General features: G+C 50.5%; 4 protein-coding genes across 4 annotated transcripts; 1 reads left to right on the plus strand and 3 right to left on the minus strand.

Moving 5' to 3' along the window:
• Positions 1–3918: 3918 nt before the first annotated feature.
• Positions 3919–4363, plus strand: SPSK_08083 (uncharacterized protein; the record flags this gene model as incomplete). Its single annotated transcript, XM_016734728.1, has 2 exons — positions 3919–3963; positions 4055–4363. The coding sequence occupies 2 exons, from the start codon at positions 3919–3921 to the stop codon at positions 4361–4363; spliced, it is 354 nt and encodes a 117-aa protein (XP_016590346.1).
• A 695-nt stretch (positions 4364–5058) lies between these two features.
• Positions 5059–5673, minus strand: SPSK_08006 (translocation protein SEC72; the record flags this gene model as incomplete). The annotated part of the gene is made up of 1 exon (XM_016734658.1): positions 5059–5673. The coding sequence occupies one exon, from the start codon at positions 5671–5673 to the stop codon at positions 5059–5061; it is 615 nt and encodes a 204-aa protein (XP_016590347.1).
• Positions 5674–6770: 1097 nt separating this feature from the next.
• Positions 6771–7156, minus strand: SPSK_08122 (uncharacterized protein; the record flags this gene model as incomplete). The annotated part of the gene is made up of 2 exons (XM_016734765.1): positions 6771–6910; positions 6988–7156. 2 exons carry the CDS (start codon positions 7154–7156, stop codon positions 6771–6773), a joined length of 309 nt encoding a protein of 102 aa, XP_016590348.1.
• A 133-nt stretch (positions 7157–7289) lies between these two features.
• Positions 7290–10249, minus strand: SPSK_06990 (uncharacterized protein; the record flags this gene model as incomplete). Its single annotated transcript, XM_016733660.1, has 5 exons — positions 7290–7630; positions 7703–7760; positions 7857–8408; positions 8478–9824; positions 10214–10249. The coding sequence occupies 5 exons, from the start codon at positions 10247–10249 to the stop codon at positions 7290–7292; spliced, it is 2334 nt and encodes a 777-aa protein (XP_016590349.1).
• Between the last annotated feature and the right edge of the window lie 2105 nt (positions 10250–12354).

Consider the following 12354-nt stretch of genomic DNA (forward strand, 5'->3'; position numbering starts at 1 on the left):
AAGAGGAAACACAAGTACCCTAAACCACCAACGACGGAGCAGCCAATCGCTGTTTGCTCCGTAAGGATTGACGAACTATTCAACCAGATGCACAACCCTTGGCCATTTTCCTTGGAAAGTAATTGCTGCTACGTGCAGTGTCATGGACTTGTCAGCAAGGCCTTCGTTTGTGCTCGATTGGACAGTTTCTGAAGAGGAATGAACAGAGTCGATGAAAGGAATGGAAAGTCCTTATTTGTCGCACAGCCTTTGCCATGTTTTTTTTTTTTTTTTACCTTCCGCTGGGACGACAGGGCAAGTCTCGGTGTCGCAATACCGCCTGCAGCTTTCGTCTCGATGTCTTGGATGTGGCGGCCCCTACCCATCGCCGCGATGTCGAGTGTCCCAGCGTCTAAGACAACTCACACATCGGAAGGATATGTTCAATACAATCTGCCCGGCACCAAGGCGTCGGGTCATCCAAAGGCCAATGTTAGACACATTTAATCGGCTGCATGCTTGGTGGGCTGGACGAACGGTAGACACAAGGGGTGCCAGTCTACCCTTGCCCTCGGCACTTGTCTGTTTTGTGGCCTCGCTTTGTTTCGTCGACCGACACACACGTCCTATTGCCGGGTATCTGCAAGGAGGCGTAAGTTTGGCTGGCCCGGACAGAAGCTCGACATGGGCAAACGATCCTTTGTTGTTAGATGGGCAACGTTGCGCAGTCTTATTTCAAAGTATATAAGAAAGCGAGAAGGTCGACTACTTTTTTAAAGTAGATAATGCCACTGACGTTTCCTGGACGGTTTTTTCGTGTTATTTTGTCTTGTAAAAACTCACAAAGTCGAGTGATTCAACAAATAGAGACACCCATCATACGTACCGGCGTTAAGCATAAGCAGTCGAAGGTAGACATCACGGTTGTCCCAAGTACCAACCCACCTTAACACAACAGGTACTGTTGTCACGATGTGCTACGGCCACCCACACCACCATCCGTGTGGCCATCAGTCAGTTAAGTGGCATTACTGCCCGAGGGCCAAGATTGATGTCACAACGGGGCATGCAACTGTCTGCAACAAAACGACGTATGCCATCTCGCAGCCGGCCAAGACTCGATGCCCGCTAAAAAACTGCCACTTCAAAGAAGTCGGAGGAATCTGGGACTGCTGCACGTGTAAGCAGGGCCCGAACACTCAAGGATGGTGCACATACCCAAATCCGTCGTGGAAGAAGAACTTCCAAAAGGACGAGTACGAGTGGGTCGAGACGTGTGACCATGGGTGTTGCAAAAATTGCACACGCAGCGGTATGTTCCCCATCTCATTCACCCGGCATCTTTGCTTGTTCCTGGTTATTGTCTTGAAATAGTTGCAAAAAGCCTTGGTTCTGATCGTAGTTGCCACAGAAAGCGCTGGACCTATGCCGGAAGATGATATGAAGAAAAAGAAGAAATCAAGAAAGTCTAGCAGCGATGTAGCATCTGCTGGATCGTCTTCGTGTGGCATAACGGACGGATCCGGCATGTATGGCGACTATGGCCACGGTGACGGACATGGGTATTATGGCGATGGACATGCCGGGGATGTGGCGGACGCTTCGAATCCGGGGAGTCGTCGCCATGGCCCGGAGGGCAAAAAATCCTCATCACATAGCAAAGGAAAGGGCAAGGATAAGAGCAGATAGTGGTCCGTGTGTGTACCGGACTCAATCGGGTTATTATCAGCAAGACTGGTCTAGTCCGGCAATGCGTCCCGTCCACGCAGAAAGATCGGTACAATGGCATATTTCTCGCGAGATTTCGTGGCAGATGCTCGCTGACACAAATACAACGGCCTAGAGAGAAAATAGAATGCGTTGTCTGGCGCTTGAGAATCGGATGGTATTGAATTTGCGTCCTGATTCATTTAGAAACGACGTCATAAAATGTGCGACATGCGTTCAAGATTCGGGATTTTTTTGTCCCGCAGCAAGAGGAATAAGATCTTGTGTGAGTTGAGTAAACGACCAACTGCATGGATAGTCACTGACGGTACTTCCAGGAGAAATGCAGATATCGAGGATGTGTTCCTGCCTACCGTCTCAGGTAACCCATCGTTTACTCCTGGTGTACGTTGTGCGTCGTGAATCCATCGCGTGCTCTCATCCTTTGACGTACTTTGATCTCCTCTCTTTGTTCTCCATTTTCTATGTCTTTATGTGTGCCACGTAATGTGGACGTCCCTCAGGAACTTTTCGACGACGGGCCACTCTCCCCGCCACGTGTTTAACATGTGGGAAGAGGGTCGGCTATTTCTTCCGCTTTGCAAGGGTAGAGAGGGCCGTGATTGATCGACCGGCCAGCCGCGAACAGGCATGGGCCTTTTAGCAATTGGCCTGGCAAGTGAGGAGGTGGGCTGTCAAACACATACCTGACAAGTCCAGGGTCTCCAGGTATTCAGGTATTCGAAGAGCTTTCAGGAGTTCGCAAACGCTTGCTTTCTTGTCGTTTTGTGGTCCGATGCAAAATTTGGTTGCGAAGGGGAGTTTGCATGGCGGCAAGAAAGGACCAGCTCATGGCGGAGTTGGTGAGTTCGGCGCTCGTGCCCATGGAAGCAGGATCTAGCAATCAATTTCGACGATTTCTGAACCATGTATGGACTGTGAAAGCAAACTTACGGTCCACAAAACACTGCGATGCAAGTTGAAAACACAACCGTGGAACGACGTATCTTAAACTGCCGCAGGCATGGCCTAGCCAGGCACCCAGGTTTGCGGCGTGTTTGTGCCTTGTATATTTCATCAGCAAAATTACTACCGCTAACGCGTCGCGCTAGCCAACCTAGTTGTCTTGATCGACGAAAGAGTGGGCTGCTTCTGGTAAGAACGGTGGGCGATAACCACCACATGGCATACCGTCAGGGCGCATTTTAAGGTAGAAGATGTCGTGTCGGTTGAAGAAACTGTCTGGCAGTGCACTTCGGCATGCGTGTATGACGATCTTGTATATTATCATATGACGCACTCTTAGCGTCTCGTTACGGCGTAGTAATACCTTCCTTCTTTTTGCAGTGAGCGACAAAGGAAATACGAAGAACCGCCCTCGGAAGGTGCGATGGTCCATCTCGCACGGCAGATCACAGAGCCATGTGTACCTGCCATTACCCGGACAGCCAAAGAAGGCTAAGCACGCAGATAGATACCACCGAATGAATGGAATTCGCTTACAAGTTCCTCCAACTTCGGCTCCCAAATTATGTCTTTCAGTCAAACTCCCATCTATCGGTGCCTTCACAAAGACGAGAAGGGGGCGGGGAATCACCCACTTACCTACGGTATTCGAATCAGGCCCGCCTGTCAGGCCTGCAACCCCTTGGTTGTTTGAGATTGGACCCCAGCCACTAAGAGCAAAAGACGCTTAGTTCACCCTCTAGTGCCGTAAGCCCTGCGCAGCAGGAAAAGGCGACCAACGAGGTTACAGACACAGGGAGGAAAGAGCCTGCCGAAAACGTGCGACGGCGCTGACCGCCCGCACTTTCCTCGTGGAGGTGAACTTTCCGAACGGTCTCTTTATCCTCGTCCTCGCTGACTTCGATTGGAAGGCATCTTCATTTTTCCCCTCGCCCACGTTTCTCCGCAATCCTCCTTTGTCGCCAATATTATCAAGGCTTCGTCTTCAATCGAGATCGTACACTTCCATCGCCACAATCGCACATCTGCGCATATCTCCGCTTCACCCGCCTTGTACACATTTTACCGACCACCACCTTTGCTGTCGGCCCCAGGCGTAACGACCGACTGGGAAGGCAACTCTCGCAGGAGACCGCCCTTGAAGAAACCTACGAAACCTTACGAAACTTGTTGCATACTCCCACAAAGCCAATATTTGTCCTTCTGTGCCTTCCAGGTACAGCCGCTCTCATTCTTGACCTCCTTTTCTCGACCAAATCAATCGCCATGCCTACCTCCCTAGAGTCAGCGCGGCCGATCATGGCCCCCTCGGTATGTCTATACAATGAGAGCCTGCAGTTGCGTGTTTACATGATTCATCTAAAATTTGTTTGCTGACACGTTGCCACTGCTCTCGCTCCAGGCCCACACCTCTGTTCGTTTCAGCACCTACAGCATGGCCCCGTCGTATGCCCCAACCGTGCGCACCACCGACTCCGCAACAGCCGAGATCCAAACCATTGAGAAGGGCCTCGACCGTATGGAGAACAAGGCTCTCCAGCAACAACGGGTTGTTCTCAACGAAGAGAAGACAGCCGTTTTCCAGAAGCTTGCGTTGGGGGCCAAACTCGACCGCGCTCTCGACCGTCGTATGACTGGACAAGATGCGGAGATGCGTCTGCCCCGGACCAAGAAGACGGACGAGACATTTAATGAGAAGGAAAAGAACTAAGGAAGCAACCAAACGTATTGCGAGGCCTCCATTCCCCACTGCCTTCACTGCGGAGCTCGCCCTCGGTCGTTGTCGAGATAATACCCTAAGTGACATTCGCTGATGTCCGCTCGATACTGGACACGCCACCCGCCATGCTGTCACTTTTTTAGCTTTTGTCGGCATGCGGCCCTTTTCTTTTTTATCGTTCTTATGAATCGGCGAGAGGAATCCCATCGCTCTGCCGATGTTGGTTTCCTATTTCAGGCGTCCAGTTGGCGTCAAGTCCAACGTGTTTACCATTCTGCGTCTTCTTTTTTTTGTCTGGGTTTCCTGCATTTATCTTCTTGCTTTGTCATGCCCGGCGACTGCCGCTGTTTGTAGCTACATTAACCATTTTGTTTCCTTTCATGAAACTCCTTTGTGTCGTATCTGCACTTTGGCGGCAGCTGGTCAGGCTTGTAGTTTGCGTTTTATTGTCTACGAGAGCTACTACAAACCTTTATGTTTGGTAGTTCGGTAGAATGCGGAAATTTCAAACATGTCTGTCAAGCAATGTGCCATTAAGACATGAGTCAAAACCTGGAACACTGAGTAAGAATATCTCATTATCGTAACAGTACGAAAAGTAGAGACTAAAGTAAGACGCTGGTAATAATAAGACAATACTGCCCCCCTTCACTGTTAAGGGTCATCTGCCTGCTCCGCCAATTTCGTTACAAGGATGCAGAAGCATTGTCCAGGAGGCCTTCGATTTCGGCACGCAGAGCGAGGAGGTCGTGCTCTTCGCCCTCCATCTCGAGGCCGCGGCGCACCCAATCCTGTGCCTCCTCTAGGCGGCCCATTTCCAGCAAACACTTTCCGCGCCGCCACCATGCCTTGGCGTTGCCTGTCTTTTTGGCCTCGACGCTTGCCTCCGCATCTACTGCGCCTTCGGCCCATGCATGTGTTGCCATGTGTGCTTGTGCCCGGTTGGCGTACAGAGTGGCAACCTCCTCATGCACCAGCTGTGGTGGCTCCCACACGGGTCGTGTCAGTGCCATTTGCAGACCGAGGGTGTAGAACTTTATGGCCTCAGCATAGCGGCCCTTGCGGAAGTCGGCATTTCCAGAATCACGGAGCTTGTTGACGTTGGCAGTGCGTTTCGGGTTGACTGGGATTGGCGGCGGGGGCACAGGAGCACCGCCGTCGATGCCCAGCAGAGCGCGGTGTAGTTGGTTCAGCGCTGTCAGCTCGTTGTCTAGCGCTCGCGTTGGCTCGATGCTGCTTAGCGCCTTCGTCTGAGAGTCTATGCGGAGGGGATAAAAGGTGAATGTATCGAGTTCGGACATGATGGCGATCGGTTCCGGGTACGATGGATGAATAAGAGATGCCTTGTTTAAAGGAAGCGAAAACGCGGGTAATGGCTGAGGTTTTCGGCGAAAGAGCGAGAACAGGGGAAAATTGCTGGTGGGTAGAGTTGGGTAGTAGTTCCTCTTTAGGTCCAAGAAAGTGTCGTATATATCGTCATTCGTTGTAAAAACGCATTTCGTCCCGTGTGGTTTTCAGCAAAGCGATGGTCGCGCGGTTGTGATGTCTGTGGGGACGTTGCTGTCGATAGCATGAAAGAAGCCAGCTGTGAAAAACGCTGGTCCACTTTTTCTTATCATATTTCTTATCTACACCTGATACATGCATACCAGCTTGGAATGCTTAAATCCGGGTGGACATTTCTTAAGTCTTAAGGCCCGAAATATTTATCATCGGCTATGGATATTTATCCACTTAACGTCTGTGGCCTGTATTAATTTGCCCTCTTTTCCCAATTCTTGTGAAACGTGAAAATACGCAATAATATAATCCAAATCGCAACCAAGTGCAAGGCTGTAGGTTTCCTTCTCACTGCGATGCAGTGACAAGGCTAAAATGAGCAAAGCTGAGAATTGTCTAACTTGTAACCGACGTCATAGGCCGTAAATGGCTGGGGACTCCGGTCACATCATGAGATTATGTGTTTACGAATAGATTTTGGTATTTCAATATTGCTCAAAATAATTACCGAAGAGTAACCTCTTAGATTATATATCTCCGCATGAACAACTTATATTTGAAGAAGTACATGAACGAAACCGACGATAATTATGAATTTGGTGACCTATGTAATGCAAATATGCAGAGGTCATCTTCGAAGGATGGCGAGGGCAAGAAACTGTGTCACAGGGTGAGTCTTACGGTTCAGACTAAAGATAGTTATCAAGATCGCTCGGGCGTTGAAAATGCTACCAAGTAAGCTCTACTAAACCTTTGCCATCAACAGAACCAACTGAAATAGCTGGTGATCTTTCCAATATAGCTACCATGTATAGCATTAAAAGCGACGAAGGCAGTCCAAACGCCGCTGTACACATTACAGGATATTATGACCCGATTTCGCTATATGCCATATCGCTCAGATAGTCTCTTCGGGCTCTTCTGGTGGTCCACGTTTGTAAATGTCGCGAATTTGCCAGCCTTTCATATACATCTGGCACACAAAATATAGAGGGTGCTCAAAGCATTCACGGTAATGCTTCGTGTCCATCAGAGCCGCTGTGATAGGGAAAGTAGTTAGCAAGAATAGTCGTCCAGATACTAAAACGCGAATGATTCGTAGAGAAAAACCGTACCTAATTCAACCAAGTTTCTCCAATGCGATGTCACCAGATCAAACTGACTTTGAGAAAGATGGACCTTCTTTTTACCCTTTCCCTTTGCTGATTCGATTTCGAGACGTGGAGTAAGAGGAGGTTCGACTATTTTGCAGAAGATCTCCCACCCATCATCCATAGGATCCATCGTGCGGTAATAGTGCCAATAGCATAGGATGATGTTGGCCCCAAACTGCAGCTCGCCAACAAATTCAGGGAGTGAGTATTTTTGCTAGATTTGAAGGTTGGAAGTCAGTGTGTGTAAATTATATATGGTATGCTCATATTGTCAAAGCAGAAAGGTTGGTTACCTTCAGCCAGTTTTCTTGAGCATGGCGATGACGGTCTTGGCATGACAAGGACACCTCCGACAGAAGAATGAATGTGCAAACGTAAAGCATGAACCAATTATCCGGGTTGCCCGTGCGAAAAAACTTTTCAAACTCGGGAATAAGATCCTGTGTCAGTGGTCGCAAAAAGCGGGAGACCATGATGGAGTCGCATTGTGCGGTGATCATCCGGGGAACAGATATTCTGTCTGCGAGCGGGTAGTCAGGGTCGTCGACTGGCAAGCACCCAAGCTTTGTAGGCCCACTGATATAAGAAGACCCCGTCGTGAATCCTATGACACGTTTGGTTAGCCACGGCTAAATACAGATGGACGATTTGCAAGAGGTTATAGAGAAATACGTACGGACACAGAACCACAACTTAATGAACTTGCGCATGAATATTTTCTCGACGTCGCCTTCCTGTGCCTATTGTCAGTATAAAATGACTATACAAGGCTTTGAATGGGCACTGAAGTAGCGCCCATTGCAGAATTGAAACCGATCCCAAGCACCTACCGGAAGGCTGTGATAGTGATCAATCGCTGCTCTTAGATGGTCTCGGATGACGGGATGCGAAAACTTAGCAACGTGCCCCATTGCATGGACTGCATTGCTATCAAAATATTCTCTGAAAATATCGACGGTAGCATTCGCGTCGGCGAGTGCGTAGGGAGGGAGTTGAATAAATCGTTTCTCGATTCGCGTATTGCCGTCATCGAGTTTGATTCGTTTAATCCACTTTCGCGTAAGGACATCGCCGTCAACCGGTTTGAATCCGCGGACGCGAAACTTGACAGGTATGTCGCACAAATCATACCTGTGCATATGGCTGCTGTAAAAGAGCTTCATCTCTATCTCGTGCGTCTTGATTTCCGTCCAGTCACCGACATCCTGGACGGTAGTTCCATCCCACCGCCGGGTGAGGCCGAGGCCCCCAGAACGGTACGTCGTCATAGCAATCATACGCCAACGGACGCATCGAATTTCGTGAAGAACCTTCTTGGAATTGTTTGACACCTGCTGACAGGTAAGACATGTGTGGAATGGTCCAAGAGGCGAGGGGACGCACTGGACAAGTTAGCATTGTAAGGAGACCGTGCACTGAGTCAAAATATGTAGTTCATTCCGTTTACTTACGCGAACACGCTGGCTTTTGCATCGAAGGCATGCGCCGATAGCACGGGTTTGGCTAGTTTCATTGCGTTGGTCCACGGAAAAGGTGCTTCGGGAGCGCCTCTCCTGCTTCCGGCGACTATTCGTGGTCTGCTCGGGGGTGGCGTTGGGAGCTATTTGAATCTCATTTCCAGTTCCGAGGGTGGTGGTTGGCGCACTTTCGGTTGAGTAACTGTCTTTCGGGGCGACATTTTGGAGGTTGTCTTGGGTGCTATTTGGGACACCACCCGACCCAGACGTAACATGTGACACGGTATTGGGAAAAGTTTGGCTCTCGGTATTGGACCCCTCGGAAACATCTGCTTGTGGAGTCTCGTTAACTGGGTGAAGAATATTGTGAAGAGGCGCAGCAGGCACGAATGCTGAAGAAGACCGTCGAGTCAGCGGTACTTGTGGCTGCGTATTAGCTCCGCTGCTTTGGCGAGACCGTGTCCAGGCTCCAAACGCAGGCGTGAACGTCCCATGGCCAAGATTGGTGTGTGTTCGGGCGTAGTTGGTTTTGGCAACATCCTGCTGGAAGTGCCTAATTACTGCATCAGCAGAAAACTCAGCTCTGTGTTCTCGTCCCGAAACAGGATTTTGGGTCATGTTCTGCGTGGGAGCAGATGCAGTGGTCGAAAACCCGTCTACGATGTTACTGAGGCTCCCGGGATTGTATCTTCCACTGCTTCTTTCTTCGGTATTTGTCGATGATGCGCGATGAGCAGGAGGAAACGGTGCCGCAAACCCATTCGTGCTTCCGGTGTACTGGTTTCCTGCACCGAATGCCGGTGTTGCTGTCGAGTGGCTTGTGTTGCTCTGGTCGTGGACCCGTATAGACGCGTAGGGAAGCCGGTTGTCGTCGCCTCTGGAACTATTGCTGCTGGCACTGGGAGACGATGTGCGGTGGACACCCGCGGCATACGCGGAGTCTCGGCGGGAGAGTGGGCTGCCTAAAAGAGGCGAAGCCAGCGGTGGTGAGGGAAATGACGTCGAGCGAACATGAGGGCCCCAGCCGGGTGGAATCACATCAGATGACGGGGTAAATGGTTGGGTTGGTCGCAATAGTGTGCCGGGAAACTGTTGTGAGGTATGCTCCGCAGGCCGCGCCGCCAATTGTCCAGGGACATCGCTGGAAGAATCTGCAAAGTAGGCAAGTGGCGGACCTGATGCGGATGCGCCGGTAGACACTGGTTGTGAGCTGGCAGAGGCATAAGGACCTTCATATGCCTGCTGGATGCCGTCGGTTTCGTGAACATCAAGCCTTGTTCTCTTGTTGTTGGAGCCATTGCTGGTCGAGCGACGGCGTGGCGGTCTGAGGTTGTCGGATGCCTAGACGCAAAAGTTAGAATTCGCACATGACCGTGGTTGACCGCGTCAGCCGGATAGAAACAGTGGGGATGAGATGTGTGCCGAACACTGCAAGGCTGTGAGAGACGAAAGCGACGTGGGAATACAATCTTTTGCGGACGTCTTATGGTCGCATAGTCGTGCCCCCGAAGACGCGACAACGGGCAGTGGTTCCAGATGCGTCGTCACGAATGAGTGTAGCAGACAAGGCTCGTAAGGTAGAAGTTGAGGGACGTAGCAGAACGAAGGACAAAGACGGCAACAAACGTGATTCCACGGTGAAGGTAGTAATAGAATATAGACAGGAACGAATCTGAGGTAAAGAAAGAGCGAACCAGGCTCCTGCTCTCTTCGACTAACGAGCAACTTACATCTATGTTTGATCGGGAAGGTGCGCCGTGGTCCATTTGTACGGCGTGGCGCGCGGGGTGGCTGGTTGTCACTTGTCGCGTTAGCTTCGAGTGTCGGCTTGAAGGTGGTTTTGTCCGCATCATCTCGCACGAGGCATTGTATCTCACCGATCTCCAACTACCGGCGCGCGCATGTAGTTGTCATCGAGCGTTGCTAACCCACTAGATCGAGTCGCCCTTTTTGGGACGTCGTAGTGGTACTATGCGTCGGAGTCTCACGACCAGCAGCGGGTCGCGAATTTGTGATGATGCACCAAAGTGCAACAGTGACCGCGTTTCTCTGATAAAAACAAACAAAACGCACGCGGTCGAGCTGGCTTCTGTTGTACAGTGGCCAGCGAAATCGGCGATACAGATGTCAGGCCGTTGCGAAATGGAAGTTTGAGGCACAGCCAGAGAAATCGACAGGCCTGTGACAAGGCAGGGCAGAATGAAACGATGGGGGTGGACGTGGGTACAGGTTGGTCAAGGCGCGCACCCGAGAGCTCCCAGAACCGGGGGAAGGAGGATGACAAAAGAGTGTTCCTGCCACTAACCTTTTCAATGTGTTGTTTCCACGCCCCGTTGCATCCGCTCACGTCCCGTCCTCGTTTCTGCGGCTCCTTCGCTGCACAGAGTACACGCGCTCAGTACACTACACAGTAAACGAAAATGTGAAGCGCGTGTTTAACGGCCTCGGAGCGGGCAATTAACACACCCTGTTAAGCCTGCGTCAGTCTGTGGCATCGAATACTGGAAATACCCGCAACTGTTTTTGCTGCCTTGTAGATAAAGATGTCTTCTCACCCAACCGTCACAAGAGACGTGGTGCTCGGCGCTGTGCACTCCGCTCTGCGTTGAAAGGCCCTAGGGAGAGTGTGATGAGCGATGCAGCGTCACTTTGAAGTTCTCTCTCTTGTTTTCGAATTCGTATGTGGCCAGAGCCGTTGTGCGACTTGACCAAAAGAGAGAACGAAAAAAAAATGAGGGAGGAGAAAGGAAAGGGAAATTGGTAGTTAAGAGAAAGGAGGTGGTTTAATGAAAAGGATGTGAGAGGAAGCAAGGTAAGCACAGAGATAAAGTGAAAGCGAATAGTACAAGAAAGGTGAATGGGGGGTATCTAGACAACAATGACGGAAGAAAGCGGTCTGAGAAACTGAGGGGGCTTGATGCAACAACAAATAGGGCGCATGCAAAAAGCTCACCGGCTCTTGATATGCTAGCATGCCAAGGACGTGTCACGTTGCTGCCGATGTGCTTTTCCGGAACCCAAGCACAGACGATTTGAGACTGCCATTCGAAGAGAAGAAGGGAGCAAAGATCGCAGAGGCGACAAGGTCCTGTACTTTCATAGACAAAGTTTGTGCTGTGATAGCCATGCAGATTAGGGGCAGCATATGACGGGAGGCTGGGAGGTGGACTTCGTGGAAGGGAAGAACACAAAGAAAACAAACAAAAAATTCGACAAAACAAGACAGACTCGGAAAGAGAATGCGATTTTCCTAGAGCTGAGTCTGTGGATATTTTGAATGCCGCCGGCAGTGTTTTGTCTCGGTCATTCGACAGCTGCACGGGAGGCGAAGATCCAAAGTCAAATAACAAAACAAGGCGCCTGGTGACAAGAGAAAAGACCTTGAACTGGGCGGCGCCCAGAAAAGAACAGGGGAACAGTGGCAAACAACCCCCATGCATTCTGTTGCGCATGGGGCACAGAGCAAATAGGAGACACAAAGCCCCATCCTCCAGAGCCGCGCTCTGTGTAGAAATTATTACTGAATGGGAACCAAACGGACTTCAAGGTCGGCATACGGAGATACGCACAACGGAAGGACGGCAGCCAGTTGGTAAAACCAAAGCACACATAATGACATGACTAGCGGGATTTTAAGCGACAGAAAAAGGGCCAGGTGGAGTTCGAGGCTTTGGTTCTTGGATGGGATACTACGACTGCGTTCCCTCACCGGTTTGCAAACATGGTACCGGGATGGTTAAAGTCGAGAAAACAAGGCGCCACAGTCACGTTAAGTATTACTCCATGCCTTGACCGGTTGGCGTGGTCAAGTTAAACAGAAGCTTTGTCCGCGAGGGCCCGTTGGCATAGTTCTTTTGGGGGAGGAGGGGGT

Source organism: Sporothrix schenckii (assembly GCF_000961545.1).
Source record: "Sporothrix schenckii 1099-18 chromosome Unknown Cont41, whole genome shotgun sequence".
Classification (NCBI taxonomy): Eukaryota; Fungi; Ascomycota; class Sordariomycetes; order Ophiostomatales; family Ophiostomataceae; genus Sporothrix; species Sporothrix schenckii.